Below are 23,388 nucleotides of genomic sequence, written 5' to 3'. Positions count from 1 at the left end.
ATCAAACGCAGGAAGTACAGCCTCTGCTGAGCCTTCTTGGTGAGGGAGCTGATGTTCTGCTCCCATTTGAGCTCCTTGGAGATGTTGGTGCCCAGGAAGTGGAAGGACTCAACCAGGGTCCCTGTAGAGTCACAGAGGATGACGGGGGGAGGGCAGGTGGGTCCTTTCTGAAGTCCACTATCATCTCCACTGTCTTCAGAGCGTTCAGCTCCAGGTTGTTCATGCTGCACCATGACACCACACGGTCCGTCTCGCTCCTGTAGGCCGACTCATCCCCATCAGATATGAGGCCAATGAGGGTGGTGTCGTCCGCAAATTTCAGGAGCTTGACAGACTGGTGTCCAGATGTGCAGCTGTTGGTGAACAGGGAGAACAGCAGAGGAGAAAGGACGCAGCCTTGAGGGGACCCACGGGCGGGAAACTTCAAAAGTAAAACAAGAAACAGGAACACAACAGGGAATGAAAGACAGACCAATGACACACAGGAAAACAATACACAGAACTTCAAAATAACACAGGAATTAACTACACTGAGGACATAACACTAAGACAAGACACAGGGAATTGACCACACAAGACAAGGAACACAACAGGGATGCAGATCATGACACAGCGTTGGAGTAATTGTGCTGGTTAAATGACTTAACCAACTCATTTCATCATTGCCTAAGCCCAACCAGTGCAAAATCTTTTGGGGGAAAAACGCTATTAAAGGAATTGTCTTTATCTCCATCTCCTGTTCCGGCTGGGCAGCAGCCTTCATGTCCCCCTCTGGCTGGGCCGCAGCCTTCATGTCCCCCTCTGGCTGGGCAGCAGCCTTCATGTCCCCTACCTGCGGTGAGGCAGTCGGCGGTCCGGCCGACTCCTACTCCCCGTGCCTCGTCGGCGGTCTGGCTGACGCCTGCTCCATGCCTCGTTGGCAATTCAGCCAACTGCAGCGCTGCAGCATCCCTCGGCACAGTCCTCAGTCCCCAGTGCCCTCTTGAAAGCTCCAGCTTCCCCCGGCGCCCCCTTCAGAGCTGCAGTCTTCTCTGGCGCCACCTCCTGAGCTGCAGTCACCCTTGGACGCCCCTACAGTTCCTACAGGGCGGCAGTGGCTCAGGTGGTAGAGCGGGTCGTCCAATGATCAGAGGGTTGGCGGTTCGAATCCCGCTCTGTCCCGGTTGCTGGCGTAGTGTCCTTGGGCAAGACACCTTACCCACCTTGCTCCTGATGGGTCGTGGTTCGCGCCTTGCATGGCAGCTTCCGCCGTCAGTGTGTGAATGTGTGTGTGAATGGGTGAATGTGATGTACTGTAAAGCGCTTTGGGTATCGTTACAGGTATAGTAAAGCGCTATAAATACAGGCCATTTACCATTTATTTACCATTTACGTGCTGGCAGACGCCACTCCTGTTCCGACGTCGGGGGTCCCAATGGCGCCACCCCTGTTCCTGCGTCACACGATGCAGCACCCAGCTCTCCTGTGGAGGTCAGGGCACCGAGGAGGAGGAGCCAATCCTCAGCACCTGTCTCCTGTCTCCAACCTGGTGGCGAGCAGTCCCAGGTTCCCAGCCTCCAGCCAAGGGGCTCATCCACTCCTGTTTCTGTCTCCAGTGTCCAGCCGGCGGTGTGTCCGGCTTCTGTTTCCAGTGTCCAGCAGGAAGTCTGTCCGGCTTCCGTCTCCAGTGTCGAGCAGTTGGAATGCTCGACTCCCGTCTCCGGTGTCCAGCCAGAGGACTGTCCGGCCCCTGATTCCAGTGTCCAGCCGGCCGAGTGTCCTGCTCCTGTTTCCAGTGTCCAGCCGGTGGTCAGTCCGGCCCCCACCTCCAGCACCCAGCTAGTGGTCTGCTTGCCACCGGGCACCACCGTCCAGTCAGCAGTCCTACCGGCCTTTCCCCAGAATCCCTACACCCCTCTGCTCGGCCCCCAGGCCGCCCTCCTGAATCTCTGTGCCCCTCTGGTCTGCTCCCTGACTGCCCTCCTGAGCCCCGTCCCCCTCTGCCCGGAGTTCCCGAGAGTCCTCAATGTTTCCCCTTTACTTTCTGATCGCGTCCGTCTGTCCTTTTGGAGTGGGGGGGGTTCGGAATGGAGAGTTTTCCCCAATAGCCTTTTCGGAATAGCGGGGTCTTTAGAAAAAATGGGAAACCCCGCCATTACGAAGTATGGAAGTCTATTTTCAGGACGGCGGGGTGTAGGGTAACCATCTCTAGGGTCATTCCATGAAATCGGTAACTTTTGCGTCCCCAAGAAGTAATCAGTCATAAAATTATGATAACAACAAATTAATATGTAATTTAAAAATATATCATTACCATGTCTTCTCTCCTTACTATAACATCAAATTAAATAAATTAAAGTAAATATAATTTTAAATAATTAAAATGACTTTTATGCTGATGAGGGTGAGGTTTTTGGCCTGTCCCTCACTGTTGTTGTTGTACGTCAACAGGACTTTTAATATGTAAAATGTTGGCAAAATTTTTAAATGTTCATATTTACATATTGTTTTAAGTATGATCTTATTGTAAAACAGTGTTTTTGGTAATAATATATATTAATTATTATAAATATATACCAATTAATCTGTGTCCCCTGATTTTATGTCAACCCTGTTACCCTAACCAAAAAACCCTCGAAAAACAATGGTACATCCCAGATTTGACATGATTGACAGGAGTTTGCATCATCTCTTACCCAGGATGCTAACAGCTCAGTAATAAGTAGCTTTCTCTCATCTCTTATGTGCTATTTTTTATGGTTTTTCAAGGTTGGACCGGGGGGGACAAGCATACAACGTCAACCCTGTTACCACTTTTTAACATATAAATCTAAACAATTTTCTATTTCTCATAATATAATCAATATCTACAGGTAATTACCTTTCAAAGTACACATTTTGCCCTTTAGCTAGCATTTATTTCAGCTAGCAATGGGCAAATTAGCTTGAAATAGTCAACCCTGTTACCTTTGCAGTGCAGACAATAGAATGTGTGTCCTGTCATCTATTACTCTTGTCAACCCTGTTACCATAACTTCAACCCTGTTGTTGTCATTAAAGCAGATATCAGTGGAATGTTTTTGTTAATATAAGTCCTAAATAGTCCTATTTTCCGTCAGCAATCACTTACATGAAGTATTTCAGCCTAAACACGAGTCTCTCCGTCACTCTGCTCTGCTGTAACCCGAGGAGAAAATTTTCCTTGTGGGATACAAGTGTTATCCAATGAGGAGAGAGAACGGCATGAAGGGCTGTGTGTGCAGCCAAGGGATGCGCGTGAATGTGGTGACGTAGCACGAGGACCAATTGATGCCTGACAAGGGCGGGGGCTGCTAACTCATGGTGCGTTCAAAGAAACTCGTACTTTGTGTTTTTCCTTCCTGTGAAGTCATACCAGTTCGATCTGGTACGAGTTCACGGGTCGGAAGTTACGAGTGGCCGTTATAGGGAACTTTCACAGACAACAGGATGGTAAAAACACGAGCTACGGGTTACCTGGAACGCTACCAAGTCGTAGCTGTGACTTGAAGCTGTAACTTACGGTTTCAAAAGCCTGCCTTGAACGCAGCATTAGCCGAAACGGCCGTGAAGCTGATATCTGCTTTAATTTGATTAAAATGTTTTTAAAAAATTGAATTTCAACTGTTACCATTATAATTAAAACTATATAGACTATATATAGAAAATATTCTCAATAATCTCTAATTAGAAATACTGTATATTGTAAAGTTTATGTCGGTAACAGGGTTGACAAGATTAGGAAAACATTAAAACTGTAATAAAATATTAAATTCCACAGCCTGAGATGGCACAACATAATTTCTTGTCATTTTAAACTTTCTTTGATTCCTGGCTACTTAAAAAATAGCAATTAAATATAGTTTAAATTTTAACTTTTCAAAGTTGAAAAGTTACCGATTTCATGGAATGACCCGCTAGCTTCTAAGAACATAAAATGAATGCCTGGCGTTGAACCACACATTTTCTCACCAATACATCCAAAAACACAAATAACAACAGCTCCACCGAGGCTTGCTGGGGCACGTCCACCAGGTCAATGTACCGCGCCAAGAGGCTGGTAACTGATCTGCATTGTGCATGTGCAAATGCTCAAATGTTGGAAAAAAAAAAGCAGTGGCGGGCAGTGACACTGGCAGAAGCTGTTCACTGGCTGACATAAAAAGTGTTTAGATCCTCAGTTATGAATTGTTTAATTTATGATTAAACACAATACTATATGTTATTTGTTTCCTGTAACAATTACGTTATATTAAGACAAGTAAAGAAGTAGGGGTAATTTCAGTAGAGTAAAACTGTATTGAAAGTAACTTAAAGCAGCAGTAGCCTAAGTGATCCGGTGGTTTTGGCTAACTTCCTGTCAGCCGATGGAGTTAGCAGTCCCCGCCCTCGTCCCTACGTCACCACATTTACGCGCATCCCTTGGCTGCACACACAGAGAGGACCGCCCCTTTATGCCGTTCTCTCTCCTCATTGGATAAAGGTTGTAGGATACAAGGAAAGTTTTCTCCTCGGCTTACAGCAGAGCAGAGTGACTGACAGACCCGTGTTTCAGACCAAACACTCTATATAAGTGATTGCTGTCGGAAGATGTAACTATTTAAGACTTATATTAACACAAACATTCCGCTTACTTCTGCTTTAACTAGAAAAAAAATACAGTACAAATACCTCTAATACGTAGGTTGCTGTAGTACAGTGTAAGAGTAAATGTACATAGTTACATGTGTACATTTATTCTTAAAAAGGCACTAGTTTCCAGGGTTTTCTAAATTAATTCAACTTGAACAACCCCAAAGTAGGCTACAAGTAATGATAATAATGCAAAACTTTCAAGGCCAATGTTTAGATTTACAGTGCAGCTCAGTGCTTGCACAATATCTGGCGTTTAAACTGCTCACACATGAACTCTCCTTATAGGGTCTGAAGTGTCTTTGATTCGCATCCATCTTCTGTTTCAGCTATTTTCAGTGATTCTACTAAAACTTGAGTGGCAAGCACAAATGGTGGAAGATTTAGCCTTGTCCTTATTCTTAAAGTTAAATGTTGGCATATAAATCCTCAAGTATTAAACTACAAGGTAAAAATAATCCACTAACATTCAGATAAATTAATTGATATAGGACAGAAGGTACAGCAGGCTTTCTATGAAGTCTGCTTATCTCAAAGACTGTAGAATGAAGAGAAGGCCAAAGTAAACAAAAGTGTTTAAAGCAGAAATGTGCACTGATTTGGTTTCTCTGATATTTTGAGGGACGCTCATCAGTAGGCAAAATACTTCGAAGAGGTGCTGGAGCTGAACTTGTTACTCAGTAGTATACATTTTTTTTCATTATTATTATTATTATTATAATATATATTTCAACATTTATTTTACCCGTGTATTTTACACTACAGATGTATGAGTTGACTGGCTTTTTGACCTGGCTGATGCTGCAGAAGTGGGCTTTAAGAGTTAAACCCTCTGTGAGACACGGCCCCTCCCTGCTCAGCCAGTCCCCTGAATGTAACAGGATCTTGGAGTATTTGTCATTATCCCCTCAGCATGGCTGCGTGGCTGTCCCTCAGTAAAATACAAAGGTATGGAAGCTGGCGGCTGCCGTGCCCCATTGCTGTGGCTCGGGTCAACTCCAGGGATGCCTCCTCTGCCCCCACCTTTCAGGACAAGCCTCGTGGAGTGGAGGACTTGCCTCATGTCAGCACCTTGGAGCTGTTTTGCAGAATACTGTTTCAGGGTTTCTACAACCGTATGCATGAGTTACAGGTACGCTGCTCTGCATGGTGTCTGGATGAAAGATGTATATTTTCATTAGGTCCCTGTACAGATACATTCCTGGCAAAACTTTGCATTTAAGGTCGTGTCACAATTTATTTCTGGTTTCATTGGGGTAAGACTTGATTTGGATGTTTTGCATTCCTCCCAGTGACAATGCATAATAGAAAATGTCAGGCAGGTTGCATTACTTTTGTTCCCATAGTAACCTCCAGATTGCTCTCACAGAGGAGATCATTGTTACCATTTTCTGCAGGAGCACTGTCTGTGAGGTATTATAGCCACATGCTCTGCTCATTGGCTTTACATTCTGCATGTATTTTCCTAAAAGCACAATGCCTTCAATTTAGAGGAAGGGTATTCAATTAAATATCAATTTTAAAAAAATCTGTATTTTTTTAATTATTGAATTGAAAATTATTGAATTTTTCTGTTAAGACATCAATATATCAATTTTCAGATCTATGAGAAGCAGAAATATGGGTCCATATACAGAGATGGAATGAGGACGGTGTCTGTGAACAGTCCAAAGCTGCTGGAGGAGATCATGAGGAATGATTCAAAGTTCCCCTGCAGAGGAGACATGTCCCCGTGGAAAGACCATCGTGACTTGAGGGGAATGGGCTACGGGCCCCTCACAGAGTGAGTCTGCCATGTACATGATGTGTACAGTAATGCTCCGTTACCCTACAGGCTACACCATGTTTCTAAACAATACCTCATGATACTAATACTTCTGCTTTCCAGGGCAAAGTGCTGTCATGTGAGTCAGATGGATTGATTATGACATTGGTATTTAAGAGATTACTCTTATGGGTGAAAGGCTAATGTTCAAATCCCCAACAGCCTTTGCCTATTGGGCTTACTTAACTGAACAAATACAAACTGAATTAATGACATGACCTATTGGAAACCCGCCTGACTATTTAAGTGGACAAACGCTGACTCATCAGTTGGCGGGGTTCCTACTGACAAATGCGTTGGCTGATAAGTAACAAGGATTTGGAGTTCAGAGGTTCCAGAGATATGGATGCAAAAGCAATTCAATTCACTATTAACACAGGACTAGTTGTGTTATGTAACATTGCCAAGCATGTGACTAGATGTTGGGGGAAAAAACAATCGACATGTTACTCTCAGAAATTATAACAGTTAGATACTTGTACATGCTTTCTGATGAGATGTTTAAAGCAGAAGTTAGCGATCCGGTGGTTTTGGCTAACTTCCTGTCAGGCGATGGAGTTAGCAGTCCCCGCCCTCGTCCCTATGTCACCACATTCACGCGCATCCCTTGGCTGCACACACAGAGAGGACCGCCCCTTTATGCCGTTCTCTCTCCTCATTGGATAAAGGTTGTAGGATACAATTGGAAAGTTTTCTCCTCGGCTCAGAGCAGAGCAGAGTGACTGACAGACCCGTGTTTCAGACCAAACACTCTATATAAGTGATTGCTGTCGGAAGATAGAACTATTTAAGACTTATATTAACACAAATATTCCGCTTACTTCTGCTTTAACCGACGTGCGTATCTGCAGGAAATATAAAACCAGCACAGCTGGTAAGTGAAATCCCTTTTTGTCAGATGAAAAAAACATCTGTACAAAATCTTGAGAGCATAATGCACTATTTGTTATTTTATGGGGATTACGTATTTGACTGTTTGTTAGTCAGGAGCACATACATAGGTACTCAGTGGAGAACTGAATTTAATGCTCAGAGCATCTGAAAAACCTCAAACTCTGCTTTTGAACAGGTTGAACAGACATGTGTTATCTACTGATCTTTAGAGGTATGATTTTTTTTTTTAGCAATATACCAACAATACACACTGTGCAGAAATGAGAGGATTATGGCTTAATGCAGCATTGATCACCAGCTCAAATGCCCCCAAAACAGGGTGTAACTGCCTCCAGGGTTTCAATATTGGCAAGTAGTTGTACTTGTCTCTTCCTTGCAAGCATGCTTGGTTCACCCTTTCTGCCAGGTTATTATAAATGACTCCAGGTTATTTGCACAAGTATATAAATTTTTTTTTGTTATCACGTTTTAAAGATGTTTACCTCCACTGTTTGCTGTTTTGCCTGTGTCATCAGACCTGGGGATAGATGTTTTTGGGAGAACATGCAAGCTTAGCCCCACCATGCACCACCATGCTGCCCTACAGCCATGGATTTCAGCACTCAAATCAGTAGACTAATGATTAACTTGTCCTGCGGGGAGTGTGCCTATGTTCCCTCAGCCCTATGTTCCCTCTGGACTCTCTCTACCTATCTGGACTCTGTCTATCTGGCCTGTCTAGCCTCTACCTGGTCTTTTTACTAAACTTAACCAACTCCTTTCTTCATTGCCTAAACCCACCCAATGGTGGGACCAAAGGGCTGTGGGAATAGGGCCTAATTTTCAGTGACAACAAAAGTTAGAAATGAGGGAACATAGGGCTGAGGGAACATAGGGATGACCCCGTCCTGGCGAAGGTTTATTGTTATATCTGACATTAATTATGAGTCGTAGGTTGGGCACAGAGGATGGACATCAGAGCTGATGGCCAATGAAACATGGAAGCTCATTTGTTAGATAGACGCTCTCCAAAAACACATGTAAAGAGCAGGGCACTGTTTGCAGGACAGCTCAAGTTCTGTAGCTGGAAGATGCTCATCTTAAGATCAATATTCACCACATTTTCACAGTGTGTGCTCAGCTCAAAGCGTGGCTTCATACAAAACCAAAAGATGTTCCAGATGACCAGATGTTCTTCTAATCATGACTGAGGCACTGTCACAATACAAAACAAAGAAACCATTCCATATTTTTTGTTTATTTGTTTTGTCAGGTACTGTGTCTTTATCTCATTGATGTGTTCAGAAAATGATGGGCTATAACTTCACAAGACATAGTGTTATTCAGAACTGTTGATCACAATGTGGGGTTTTACCAATCCAAATTTGGACACAGCTTCTGTGCATTGATCGCCACCAACAGTAATTATTTGTGACATTTGCATCACAATCTGAAGGAAAAGACAAGGAGGACCACCTGGGTGGAACAGAAAACTGACTCTGCTTTCTGCGTTCTCAGGGAGGGGGAGAAGTGGTACAAACTGAGGGGGACACTGAACAAGCGTATGATGCGCCCTAAGGACTCTGTGGTATATGGTGAGGTAATCGCTGACGTGGTCACAGACTTCATTAAGAGGATCTACTATCTATGCCAGGGCAGCCCATCAGGAGACCTGGTGACCAACGTGGCCAATGAGTTTTACCTCTTTTCCTTGGAAGGTATATAAAATATGACACGTTAGACAGTTAATGCTGCTCTGATGAGCTGTGTGCACTCAAAATGTTTGTCTAAATCCTATGCATTGGTCAGAAAAATATTCAAATAAAATAAGCTGTGAGTCTTATGTTTTATTGTTTGGATGAATTAACTATTTAAATATTTTTTTGCATACAGTTTATTGAAAATTTAGTTTTTCTTCTGCTTTTAACCTTTACCACTCAGGTATTGCCTCCATTTTGTTTGAGACAAGGCTTGGGTGTCTGGAGAAAGACATTCCTGCAGGTACACAAGACTTCATCAACTCTATAGCTCAGATGTTTGTGAACAACATGGCTGTGTTCATTTTGCCGAAGTGGAGCCAGAATATACTGCCGTACTGGGGACGTTACATTGCTGGCTGGGATGGCATCTTCAATTTTGGTGAGTTGTGTTCAGTTGAGTTTTGCAATCTTTGCTTGCATGCACCTTCATTTATTTGGTATCATCAATGAACTGCATAGAAAGGGTTCCCCAGGAATATAAAACATGTCAGTGTAGATTCTTTAAAAAAAAAATTAAATTCTGTTCTATACAACTTGGGACCATAGTTTCTGTCAACACCATTAAAGAAAAACTGTGGTCAGCTAAACCTCTGAGGATCCCTGAACCACTTCCTTGTTCTTCTGATGAATGTGTTTGATTTACATTGAAAAGCTTTCTCTTTTTTTTCTGAAGTAAGGCTCTGAAAATATAAATAAATAAATTCTTTAGGTTCATTACAATGAGAGTGAGGGATTATCAGTCTACGTCACTGTCAATGTTCTACTGCGCATGTCGCCTGCAGAAAGAGAGCAACAAGAGCCGCGATCATGTCGTATTGTGCTGTTGGTTGCACTAATCGTTTTGATAAAAATAACAAAACACATAAGGTTTACAGAATACCATCAACTTGCACCCCTTTCAAGGCAAACAAGAGAGAAAATAGTACATTGGATTGGTTCTTTCTGCAGTCAGGTTGCGCACGCATCCGCTGTGTTGGTAAACAAATAATCCCTCAATTGGCTATGTGGAGTAAACTGGCAACATCAATATTGCCATGATGACAGGTAATATGGGACTTGATAACAGCCTGTCTCTACAATATAATAATAATAATATAACCTACTTCTGCTTTACGCCTTTATTACACAATGTTTCTCGTTAATTAAGATATCTGTAATTATAGGATAAAAAACTTGTCATTTTTGATTTGACTCATTTTACTAGACTGTTATTTCTTTATAATTTCTTCGCATTATCACATCATGTGCAATTAGTTACAGATTTAACAGCCTATAAATGAAAGGCTTACTGTTAACTGTTGCTCATGTACTAAGACAACACTTTGCACATATTCCAGCTATAAACTTGATTGACAAGAAGATGGAGGTCATCCAGCAGTGTGTTGACAATGGCCAGGATGTGAAGGGTGAATACCTGACATACCTCCTCTCAAACACTGAGATGAGCATTAAGGATGTGTACGGCAGCATCACCGAGCTTCTCTTAGCAGGAGTGGACACGGTAAATGTGATGTTTCAATCGTAAGGAAATGTTTCTCTCTCATGTTTATTTCTTCTTTATGAAGAAGTTTTCTGCCCTCTGCTCACAAAGGACAAATGTGTTTTTAAAAAGATCTCTTTAGAAGATACAGAACTGTTATAGGAGCCTGACTTATTTCACTGCCTGTTTACTTACCTTTTTTTTTTTTTTAATCAAGACATCCAATACCCTCACTTGGACTTTGCACTTGCTGTCCAGGAACCCTCAAGCCCAGGACAGACTTTATAAAGAAGTGTCCAGTTACATACCAGCAGATCAGATGCCCTCTGCTGCCCAGATCACACAGATGCCATATTTAAGAGCTGTGATGAAGGAAGCACTGAGGTGAGAGGTCAGAGGTATTGTGATGGAGTTCTCAAGCCTCTGAGACCAATATAAAAGCATGTACATACACCAATCAGCCTTAATGTTGTGACCAATAACACCTGAAGTTAATAACGTGTACTGTATACAGTATAACATGTAGTCCTCAAAGTTTAAAGGGATAGTTCACCCAAAATTCAAATTCAAAATACTCATTATCTACTCACCCTCATGTCAACTAAGAGCTGTGAGAATTTTCAGAGTCCTCCGTTCCTTCTCTGAGTTACGGGGGGGTCCGCGCAGCAGTATTTGTCCATATAATGGTTGTCAATGGATACCAACTTTCTTTGTCCAAAAAGACACACCAAAAAACATCCAAATACCTCCATACTGCTCGTCTGTAATGTCCCTCTTGTATTGAAGCTCCGACATGAGAAATTGTTCCGCTGGTCAGTGCAAATCTTGCGTGATTTGCCCTGACACAGGAAGAGCAGTGAACTGGGAGCTTCCGCTACAAACAAGCTTAAAATATAGACTTATTTAATTTTTTTCGGAACAATTTCTCATGTCGGGGCTTCAATACAAGAGGGACATTACAGACGAGCAGTATGGAGGTATTTGGATGTTTTTTGGTGTGTCTTTTTGGACAAAGAAAGTTGGTATCCATTGACAACCATTATGGACAAATACTGCTGCACGGACCCCCCTGTAACTCAGAGAAGGAACGGAGGACTCTGAAAATTCTCACAGCTCTTAGTTGACATGAGGGTGAGTAGATAATGAGTGAAATTTGAATTTGGGGTGAATTATCCCTTTAAGTGCTGGAACCAACAAAATAGACAAACGTAAGGATTTGAGTGACTCAGCTCCAGAGCAACTGATCTTTCGGTGTGTTCCTGGTCTACAGTTAGTACCTAGCGGAAGCTGTCTAAGGAAGGACAGCATGAACTGGCGACAGGTTCAGGGATGTCCAAGGTTTATTGATGTGCATGGAGAGCAAAGAATAGCACATGTAGTACAGTAGCAAACATTGCATTCTGGTTCTTATTTGAATGTGTCACAAGACAGTGCACTGCACCTTCCTGGGGCCCAGCCAGCATACCCATGCTGAGCCCTGTTCATGACTGTACCTCCAATGGGCATATCAGAACTGGACCGTGGACCAGTTGACCAGAATGGTTAATGGAATTCAATGAGTTCAAGGCTGTTTTCACTATATTGTGCGCAACAGACGTGAAAATTGATACATTGTTTAATTTTTCAGCTTGGTCCCTTGTGTTCACGCTTACATGCTGTCATTCCAACATACCACCACTCCGACCTACCACCATTCTGACAAACCGCTATTCCGACATGCCTTCTTCCCACCCTTCCAACAAGGCTTTCAATACAAGGAAATGTGTGTCACTCAACAGGTGACTCCCTCCTACTTATCTGGACTTTCTACTTCTGGACTCTATCGATCTGGCCTGTCTAGCCTCTACCTGGTCTTTTACTAAACATAACCAACTCCTTTCATCATTGCCTAAACCAAACCAGTGCAAAATCTTTTGGGGAAAAAATAAGCTATTATATTATATATTATAGGAATTGTCGGAAAGGCAGGATGTTTAAAAAAAGAAAAAAATACCGTCATTCCGACCATAGGAGGCAAGAATTGTCTGAATGAATTGAATGATGGGACATTTGATAGAAAATCAAGTGTTGCCATTTAGACAATTAGAGGCCTATGTCAGACTGGTGGGATGTGGGAATGGCGGTTTCCCCCCTGTGTTCACACATACTTTCTTCACTCTGGACCAAATGCCACACTGAAAATCATGTGACAACGATCAGTGCTGTCATCGGTTAATATTCCTTTGTTAACCTCCCGGGAGAGAAGAGTTGAAATGGAAAAATAAAGAGAAAAACCTGTGAAAATGGTGAGACAACATCTACGAGGTGTGGGTCTCGGTACGGCCTGGTTGCTCTGTTGCTAATGTCTTAGTGGCAGATATCACAGCACACCTTCAGAGGTTTTGCAGAGTCCATGCTTTGATGGTTCAGAGCTGCTTTGATGCCAAAAGCAGGACTTAACCAATATTAGCAAGGTGGTCTTAAGGTTAAAGCTGATCGGTGTATTTCTGTTAATTCTTGTTTTGCAGGATGTACCCTGTGGTTCCTTTGAATGCAAGGATCATGACAGAAAGAGATGTTATTATTGGTGGATATCACTTTCCAAAGAAGGTGGGTCTCTTTTTGTTATTATATATTTTGTGTGTACTTGCACTTGTATTAGAATTTAGCCTATCATGTCTAGCAGTAAATGTTTAGTGTAGTATTGTTTCTTATAGATAATGATATCATTAATATAATACTATTAAAGGTATATTTCGGATCTTTTGACATGAAGCTGTATGACATCCCTATAGAGTGGCGAAGTCCTGCCGTTTCCAGTACATGGTTCCTCAAAAGTGAAAAATTATCAATGAGATTCAATGGGTGGATAAAAATTATTTTCTGGTCCCATTTGAAATACTGTATGCCCTGGATTTCACATATGTTGTTTGTGATATTTAAAGATAATATTTCACACAAAGAACACTACAATTTAGCGTGAAGAATTTTGATAATGTTAGGTTTTATGTGAGCTATCCAAGCATGTCCAACACCGTGAAACAGGTGATGGAAACGTGTGCCAAGCAATTATGAGGTCTGACTTTTTCGTGATGCAAATATGTTACTTTTTTGAACGCATATTGTTTTGAGAAGCAAAACGCTTTATTTTTGTAACCTGAGCCAACTAGCCAAACTAGCTTCACCAACACCAAAACCAGGTGGAAACTCTGCTCACAGGACGCAGTAAGGAGAAAGTCACTGTTCATGCATGTCCACTGCTAATAGGCATGTCATACAGCTTCATGTCAAAACACCCAAAATATCCCTTTAAAGGTCTCATATTGTGTAAAGTTTTTTTTTTCTTTTTTAATAAATATAGGTTCTACATTAAGCAGGCAGCACCTGGACTCACCACCCAACCTTCCAGGATTTGATTTTCTTGAGTGTTTAAAAGTATAGCTAGATTTTTATTGAATCACAGACAGACAACCAAAACAACACCAAGAAGTGTCAACTATGGGACCATTAAAAGACATGGGATTTTTCTTTGTCTTTTCAAAGGGACTGTATGTATATTTGTGTCTGTTGGTCAGATTTTTAAGTAATTCATCACAACTGTTGTTTTTTCCAGACTGCTTTTGCGTTTTGTCACTATGCTATCAGTCATGATGAAGAGACTTTCCCAGAACCGTTCACCTTTAAACCAGAGAGATGGCAACGTGATGGCCGTAAGAACCCAAACCCCTTTGGCTCCATCCCGTTTGGTTTTGGAGTGAGAGGCTGTGTTGGCCGCCGCATTGCTGAGCTTGAGATGTATATGGTTCTCTTTCAAGTAAGTGTGGAGAAAAACGCTTTGCAACAAACTGAATTTACAGTATGTGATGGAAAACGTGTAATTAAAAAAACAAGCGTGAAAACTGAAAAAATTAAGAGGGCATGAAGTCAGAATTCCCCATTACACATTTCTAAAGTCATTAAATATTCATGGCTAAATATCAACATCAAAGTTAATAAAAACAAAACATCTATATAAAAACACTCAGTTATTCTTCCTGAGGACTGCTGGTGTGTTTGTTAAGAACAGACTGACAGTGACCTAACACCCCACCACCTGTCATCCATCCATATGACATCAATATACGGAAATCTCATGTACAAAAGATCAAATTTGAATTTTGTCAGAAAATAGTAACATGATTGATTGCGACACTTTCAGTTGATTACCAGATGAACACAGCAGGGTTTGTGAAAATGATCTGTTGTATTTTCTTCTCAATGTTGAATTTTTAATTCTTGTGTAGTTCAGTCTGTAGTTATTCTAGAATCTAAACCAAACCATCCCATGTAGCTGTTACAGTGAAAGTGCTGGCAAACAAAAGCCCATTTCAAATCCAACAGACACTTAACGTTAAATTAGCTTTTATGGAGTTGTGTTACGGGAAACCTGACACATTTAATTTTAATGTAGCAACTTTAGTCCCCTTTTAGCTTTTTTTGGGGTCTTCACTAAGTATTTGGGAAAATGACTAATTACCCCCCCCAATTTTCAACATGTTCCAGTGGGAATAAAGCTGAGGAAAGTGTTTGTTTGTTAGCAATAAACCCTAAACAGTGAGCTGAAAGATGCAAATATCTGGTGATAAACGTAGCCTCATTATATCAGGTCAGTGGTTTTTACCTCAGTAACTCCATATATCTCTTTTTTCCCACACAGATAATCAGGCTGTTTGAAATCAAACCAGACCCTGCGATGGAGGAGTTGAAATGCATCAGCCGCACTGTTCTGATCCCAGACAAACCGTTAAACCTCCACTTCGTGCACAGAAGATGAAACACTGCTTGATGTGTGTTTGCATATGTGAATGCAAATGCTACATATGAATGACAGGAATGTTTATATCAATTTTGTTATTGTCTGTACTGTACTACAGTATGTGTGAATGAGACAGTAGCAGGTTTCATACCATAATATACAGTATATCAGTCAACAATTCAAAAGATTTCCAGTGCACAATAGAGCAGGATAGACAAGATTTATTATCAAAAGTTAAAAACAGAGGGTGCAGTATATCATTTTCAAAAAGGGTTAGAGTTAGGGCAGCAGGTGCTGGAGTTCACCTTTGCTGACATTGGGGGGAGACACCATGGATTTTTTAGTAGAGGTGTATTTGATCTTATCGATTGTTAAATAAAAACACACTGAATGCAGGACCCAAAGTAGCCTCAACAGGGGTTCTCAACTAGTCTCACTCTGGGACCCACATTTTCCCATGGTCATTAAGTCGGGACCCACTTTTATAGAATTCAAACCAAGATTTTTTTTTTTAAAGCCTTTAAAAACTAATTTTGCTCTTTATTGAGCAAAGTGCATTTCAGAGCATGAATGAAACTGAGGAGGACCATGACAACTGCATGTACGGAAGTGAATAAAAAAATATCAAACTGCACAAAATGGAGACCAACAAAATGATATATTTGACTTCTAATGCATCTCTGCATTCAGAGCATGTTCACAAAAGTGAATAAATATCAAATTGCACAAAATAAAGACCCACAAAACAAAACAAGATTCACTGCGATCAGGACACATTAATAAGAAAGTGAGGAGGAGCATTACAACTGCATGTGTTCACGTGACGCGTGCCTTTCAATTCAATTCAGTTATTTTTCAAAATAAAAGACATGTCCAACATCAGATGTGCATTCAATATTATTTACTTTTTTGACCAGCTGTCCATGACCCATCCAGAACGGGTCCACGACCCACTTTTGGGTCCCGACCCACCAGTTGAGAACCACTGGCCTACAACATCATTGCACAAGCAAATTTATGCAACTTTCTTTTGCATTTTTTTGTTTCTCATTTGGCCTAAGTATTATTTGTGGAAATTGACGTTTGCAGCAGTGTGTGAATAACTTTGCACTAGGTCAGCCTCCACTGTCCAAAAAGTCAACCACAGAGCAGCAAGACGGAACTTTTGCCAAGGAGGCCCGATGAATTTTGGCAGCACAGTCTTTGGTTGGACGAAACCAAAATAAATGAGTCTGGATCAAACAGTTCAGTGTGTTTGACATGGATTTAACCAGAACTACCAGTCTCTACAAACTTGAAATAATAATTTTCCAACATGAGTTACACTGCAGTAGAAGAAAAGGGTGAAATCTCTGACTTGGTTATTATGTCCTCTGAATGTAAAGGAGTATTTTAGAACAACAACAAACCTGGCAAAGAGTAGCTAAGAAGAGCAATCTGTAGTATTTGTAATCACTCACCATTTTAGTGACACTGACCAGCCAGGGGTCCTCTCAGTGTTTGGCTGATAGATATTTTCATTTAGTAACTCCTGAAAATCACAGGTCTAGCTATTAACGTTAACAGATATAACTATGTGCTTTGCTGTGCTGAAGGGCATAACTTTGGGTTAAACATGGGGGTGGGGGGTTGGGGTACGATCTCTGCCCACATAAGGTTTTTTTTTTAAGCAAGAAAAGTCAGCATGTGCCCTAGTGCGGGTGAAGAGTGCAATCATTAACTTTGATAAAAAGACAAGGCTAATTTACCTCTTTATTTTGACATCCCATAGGCTATTAGTAACAGAAGTAGAAGGTATTTCAGCCATGCATTTTATTTTGCTGTTAATCATTTAACACATTATAACAGGACTAATGCTTATCACCAATTGCCATTGTGTAGCTATTTCTTACCAGGCAGATTAACTAATGAGAATTGGTTATTTAGAAAACTATAGGCTATGACAAGGTTAACCATTAGCCTGCCTGCAGAGGCATTATGAACATAGCACACCACACCATGGCATTCATACATTGTAAAGACCAAATTTGCTTGAGAGAGAACGGACATACAGCAATGGATACAGAAGATGTGCGTGTGTAGTTTGAGTGCAGTGTTGTGTGGTGATGGTAATAGTGCAAAGATAAGGAAAGAAATTAAAGAATCACGACGGTGACATAGGTCGCAATAACAAACACGATATAAAGGGTAGTAGGGATAACAGTTATGATAGCAAACATATAGCAAACATAACTCATAATAGTACTGATGACAGCATTAACACACAGGTCTTCTCCGACACACCTATCCGTCCGTGCCAGTGTGCATGAGTTTCAGCTCAGAGTTGCTTGCATATGAAATAACTTATTCATACCAGCTTGTAGATATTTTATTCACTGTCTGCAATTATATGATCATTTATGGGGTTATGTTGGCTAGATTTGATTTTTTGTTTTGTTTTGTTTTTTGGGCTATAACCCCCCTAACTCCCCCATAAATTACGCCCATGGCTTTGCTGTTGATACTAGAGCTCTGACAATGTAATGGACTTCAAAACAGAAAAAAAGAGCCTAGATAAAGGCAGCCTATGGTAGAACAGTTTAGTGCTTATGAGTTCAGCTTCATCAGACACCCAGCAGGGGGAGACATACTTGCATGAAACGAAACAAAGATGTTGAACTCCACCAAGGACAGCAGACTACTCATCAGTCATACTGTCCTGAGATTCCTCCCTCTGTGTGCAGCGGCTGATCTCAGTCCAGTGGTTTGTTGAAGCAGCTGGTTCTGGAGGTCATGAACGAGCCGATCCCTGACCACATCTGTGTAGACGTTTCCAGGCCAAACAGACTCACCACCAGTGTTGGGCGCCTAACTTTTAAAAAGTAACTTTTTTGATTAGGTCCTTACTGAAAAAAGTGTAGCCTTGTCGTTATTCTCATCACTGCTCACCAGTGGGAGACAAGGAGTCGTTTCTGTTAAAGCATCAATCAAAGATCAAGTCATTTAGGGATTTTTATTTTGAAGGGTCAGGTTGAGTTGTGATTGACAGCCTGGATCTCCAATCAGAAAACCATATAGCCACAGAAATGTAAAGATGGGAGGGATGGGGAGGGGGAGGAGGGGGAGGAGGGGAGCTGCCACTTGAGGGGGTGTGGACGTGTTGCTGAAGGACTCTACTACCTGTCTACCGCCCCTCCACACTGTGTGAGTGTGTGTGTGTGCACCGTGCAGTGGGAGGTCACATCTCAGCGTGGCGCTCAGTCAGCGCGTGGTGACTGCAACACAACAACAGCGGCGGGGAGCCTCCTGCGCACAAGGGCTTTCTCTCTTAATACCCGCAGTGATGCCAGAGCGAGTGGAATAAAGTCACAAACTCCTCCTCACCTCCAGAGCAGCGGTGTGTGTGAGGGACAGGGACAGGGTCAGGGACAGGGACCCGGGCGGTGGAAAAGCGTTGAATGGACGTGTGCGCGCCGCGGCTCCTGCTCGGATGGGATGCACGGTGAGCTTCATCTGCTGTGAAGAGGACTTTCTGCAAATGCCAGTGCACCAACATGAGGAGGAGAAGAAAGAGAGCCTGAGGAAGGTAAGGAGCAGGACTGAATGCACTAGCCAGGGGAGGGGGGGTCAAAGTGCTGCAGAGAAGACTGGGCTTCAAACTTGATGCAGATCATAGATGTGATATTTAATCAGCTTGTTCACACCGACTTGCACATTGGACGTGTTTACTTCCACATGTCTGATCTATTTAATATATTTTTTATAACAGACTTCCTTGAGGCGTCAGATAAGACTTTCCGACCTTTGGTTTCACTTGATAAACTAAACATAAACTGAGTCATTGATGCAGACAAACCACAGTCCAGACTTCCAGGACAGGAGCAGTAGTGAGCAGGTCCACACAGTAGAGCGGAGGACAGACAGCGGTCGTTCAAAAACGGTCAGTAGGCCTACACAACCAGTAATCCAGGTAGATTGTGTGACATTAGCCATTGAAACGCAGCCTTAGTGAGTGAATGGAGGTAACCCATTCACCTTAACGACTGCCGGGGGTGGTGGTGGTGGTGGGGCTTTGAAAAGTCCAAGTTCAGTCATGCTTGCACTTCATAACACAACACAAGGATGAAAGTGGTGATTATAGGCTACCTGCAATGATTTCATGGAGTTGATTTCCTGTTCCTTGCCTCTACTGTTGGTGAGTCTTTACATTTGTATTCACTCTAATCTCAGTAGCTGTATAATATATTATAAGTGGGTTAGATATGATATTGTTTTGCAGCCTGAGGCTTTACTCGGTGCCCTGTGGAATGTGGTCACTGACCTGTGACCTGCACTATTTTCCCCTTCTGCTCTGTCAGACTGAAGAACTCATTCAGCTGCAGGCTAATGCGGGTTAAATTTATTTCTCATGGTGCGATATAGCCCACTGCTTGTGTTTATAGAAATCCAAACTCATCAGAGTTAATTTTACACTTTCGTATCCAGTGAAAAGTGATATGGTTACTCTCACTGTGTATTTAAACATATATTAATCTGAGCTCTGTATGTGGGGAACAACACTCAGCATTCCAGCTCTGACTAATTATGGCAGAAACATCAGTCTGTGAGAACTGACCATGTGATGAGGGCCCAGTCTGATGAGGTGACAATTATTTGGGGGTGATCAAGAAGGATTCAGGACTTGTTTTTGATGGAGCTAACATGGCGGGCAGTAGAATGAATATAATAGGATGCATCTTTGCCCTGATGACTCACTGTAGTAGCTTCAAAGTTAATGAGGTCCCTTTTCATTTTGCGTAGAGCTGCTCGCTGAAACCACAGCCTTATGTTATCCTCGCCTGACATGCCTTTATATGAGTTTCCAGTGCTTTTTGGTGTGGTCAGGGTTTCCCAACCTTGTTTGTACTACAAACTGCTGCAGCTCAAGCAGATGAGCTTGAGCACTCCTCCATCAGCACCACACTGATCTCAGAAATGTGTTCATTTGAACAGATTCCAAATAGGAGGACACTCAACACCTAAAAATTGAGATATTGTGACCTTTGCCTTGATATTTTCCCTTATCTATTTTAATTTGCTTTGTGCAAGTTTGCATTGTAGCAGTAGTATGAGGCGTGGTTTGGTTTCTCTATCCACCTGCAGACTAGTCTTCACACACTTGCAGTTTTACACAGTTTTACAAGAGACTGAGGTCGGTGAGGGAAATGCGGATCTACCCCCTGCAGTGTAAGTAGCCCAGATCAAGATGCTGCCATGTGTAGTGTGTAACTGTGGACAGACAGTCCTTGAAGTCGCGCACAGACAACGTTATCGCCCTCCTCGGCACAGACAGACTTTACGTTAAACAATTCTAATTCCTGTGCTGCTGGGAAGTAACACTGGGGAGACATTTTTAGCGCATCACGGATGGCTTTTCCTGGATGTGAGAGAGCTGTCAAGTAGCAAAGACAAACAGCTGGCACCGAGGCGTGTAGGTCTGTGGGCACATGGCGAGCTGTGGGAAATGAATGTCTCCACTCTGCCAGTAGAGCTGTGGTTGAAATAATGAAGTGGTGCTAAAGTGTTGAAAATAGTCACTCAAGTGCGGGAGCCAAGTGTCCACCATGCTGGGTATAAACTATCAGCATTCCCTCATGATTTAAAGGGACATTTTTCAGATTAACATTAAAAATTGTGGGGCTGTTTATGATTATTCGCCATGAATACAATGCAAGAAGTGACTTAAATAGTGAGAAGTTTAATGCTTCAGACTAGACTAAACATTTTTATGCTGAACAAAGTTACCTCCTCTGCAGTTTCTTTTTTCATGCTTCTGTTTGGGTTGGAGGTGTATGTGTGCGTGCATGGGAGGAATCGCTTCCTGTGGTAATTGCTCCATGTGTGTAGATGCTTGTGGTTTTCCCTCAGAAGAAGACAACGACTGTGGCTGCTCCTGTCAGCAGCGCTCAAGGAGAACTTTGAAGAGTGATAACAATCGAGCAGAAAGTAAAACCCTCATGTAAAACCAAAGTACACACAGTCTAGACTTTGCAGCAGATGAGGGGGTCTTGAGTAGACCTCAGAGAAGAATTCTGTACATGCTGTGTGCTTGGTGTTGAAGTTTTGTTGTGTAATAGCAGCACACAGGCTGACAGACAGCGGAGAAGAGATCAGAACAACACACTTTTCCAAGAATGGCGTGATCACAAACTGCCTCAGAGACACATACCGCACATACAGAAAGTGAATGGGTTTTACGTTCTTGTATTAATTAATGTTAAAGTGTAATACTTGTAGGTAAAATAGTTTCTATGTTTCTCTTCTAAAGTCCATATTTTACTTTGCTTGTGATTGAATGAAAATTCCAATTGCTTCCAACATCTTTTAGGTAAACACTTAAAGAAACTAAATCCTGCGAGGTTAGATGGTAGATGGCATGGCTGAGAGCAGTGACATCACAAAGTCACAGAAGTCCTGATGGAGTGTTTTCAGGCTCAGTTTCTGAATGCAGGGTGTGTGCGTTTCTCTGTGGACTGAGTGTTTTGATGTTTCACAGTATTAATATACAGTAGAACCTAGACCTGCTTCTATCATTAAGAGCACATGAAAACCAACTTTATGCTAAGGGACCTTTAAACCCCCATCTGTGTTTTTTTAATGCATCTAAATAGCACTTTGTTATGTATAGCGGCTGTTAACTCCGACATTCCCACTGAGAATCAGCACTGGCTTGGAATCTCAATTTTCATGTTCCTAATTCCTTCCTTCTGTATGACTGAATCCCTAAAGCTTGTGTGAGCCACGCCATATTAAATCCTGGGCAGCCACTCCCAAACATTTAGCTGAGAAAATCTAATTGCTTTCAAGTTGTTGAGTTACTGACAAAAGGGGACTGAATAAAAAAATCTAGCAGGAATGAAGCTTTTTGTTTAGTTTTCTATAAATTCTTACTTTTTCCTTTGTCCTCATAGACTCATGAAAAGGACATGCAGGTGTCCGTACTTCAGTTAACACTGCCTACTGCTGGAAGAAATCCTCATCTGTTGGTTGCCACTTGTTCTGTTGACTCTGTAATTGCATTACTTAAAAAAAAGTCACACTCTAGCAGCTGATAATTGGCAGACCGAGCCAGAGATAAATAAAGAGTGGGCTGAATCATGAGCAGAGAGGTGCGACTCCAATGCAATGTCCATGTTGCTGTATCTGCTACTCTGTAAATGGTATATAGTTTGCTAACACGTTAGCCATATGAAGCTGCTAAGCTGACAGAATATATACATAGACTCTGTTCCTGTTGCAGCAACAGTGGAGCAGAGTTGTGTGATACTTTTATACTGGTCCTGAGACAAATTTGTGTACTAGAGTCTTTTTTTTTTAATATAGGAAGTATATAAAGTTAATATGCTGTGAAATCTTCTTAGACAGCACTCACACATTGGTATATTAGATATAAAGCAGTATTACTTTTGGAGTGCTAGGGGATAGAATTGAAAGCAATTAGCTTACCAATTACATGGCTCATGTTTTAACAAGGAGCTGTTACGTAGTGGGCGAAAACAGAGCAACACAGATGAGCTGTTAGGACCTCCTTTCTGGCGACCTTATAAATCAAACCAAATATCCGTTTATATCTGGTCTGTGTTTTGTCACCCTAAATTGTAGGAAAATACCTCTCTGTGCTTTGCTAATTCTTAAGTTGACATCTTTTACTATAGTTTCTGTTTGTTGGCTTTCTTGACACTGGCCATGAGGGCTGTAAGATTATGCAAAAAAAACATAATATTGGAATGTTATATGGGAGGATATTGTGATTGTGAATTCAGCCTGAATTTTCACCTAGAAAATATAAAATCGAAATTGATTGGTGTGATTTTTGTTCGGTATTGTGGCAAAAAATTGATTAGTTGCCGTCACATAGCACATGCTGACAGTGTATAACAATATTGTGACACATTTTACCTTTATAAAAATGGTAAAATCTTGTGATTTTGATATTGCACTCTGCAGTATTGCAATTTCTGTCACATTGGGATTAATTGTGCAGATCCTTGTGTGTTGTTAGCCTGTTTTAGTTCCTGTGCTGGAAGCA

At 41.9% G+C, this 23,388-nt stretch overlaps 1 protein-coding gene across 1 annotated transcript; it reads left to right on the top strand.

Annotated features, from left to right (window-relative positions):
- Positions 1-1,414: 1,414 nt before the first annotated feature.
- On the top strand, positions 1,415-15,359 carry LOC311004731 (sterol 26-hydroxylase, mitochondrial-like; the record flags this gene model as incomplete). The annotated part of the gene is made up of 11 exons (XM_083996900.1): positions 1,415-1,470; positions 1,596-1,988; positions 5,542-5,761; positions 6,231-6,412; positions 8,846-9,045; positions 9,269-9,466; positions 10,425-10,588; positions 10,785-10,951; positions 13,075-13,156; positions 14,160-14,360; positions 15,243-15,359. The coding sequence occupies 11 exons, from the start codon at positions 1,415-1,417 to the stop codon at positions 15,357-15,359; spliced, it is 1,980 nt and encodes a 659-aa protein (XP_083853026.1).
- Positions 15,360-23,388: the final 8,029 nt, after the last annotated feature.

The sequence above is a fragment of the Trachurus trachurus genome (assembly GCF_905171665.1).
Source record: "Trachurus trachurus genome assembly, chromosome: 21".
In the NCBI taxonomy this organism is placed as follows: domain Eukaryota; kingdom Metazoa; phylum Chordata; class Actinopteri; order Carangiformes; family Carangidae; genus Trachurus; species Trachurus trachurus.
The sequence above is the reverse complement of the archived record's forward strand: the minus strand, read 5'-3'. Positions and strand labels throughout refer to the sequence as shown.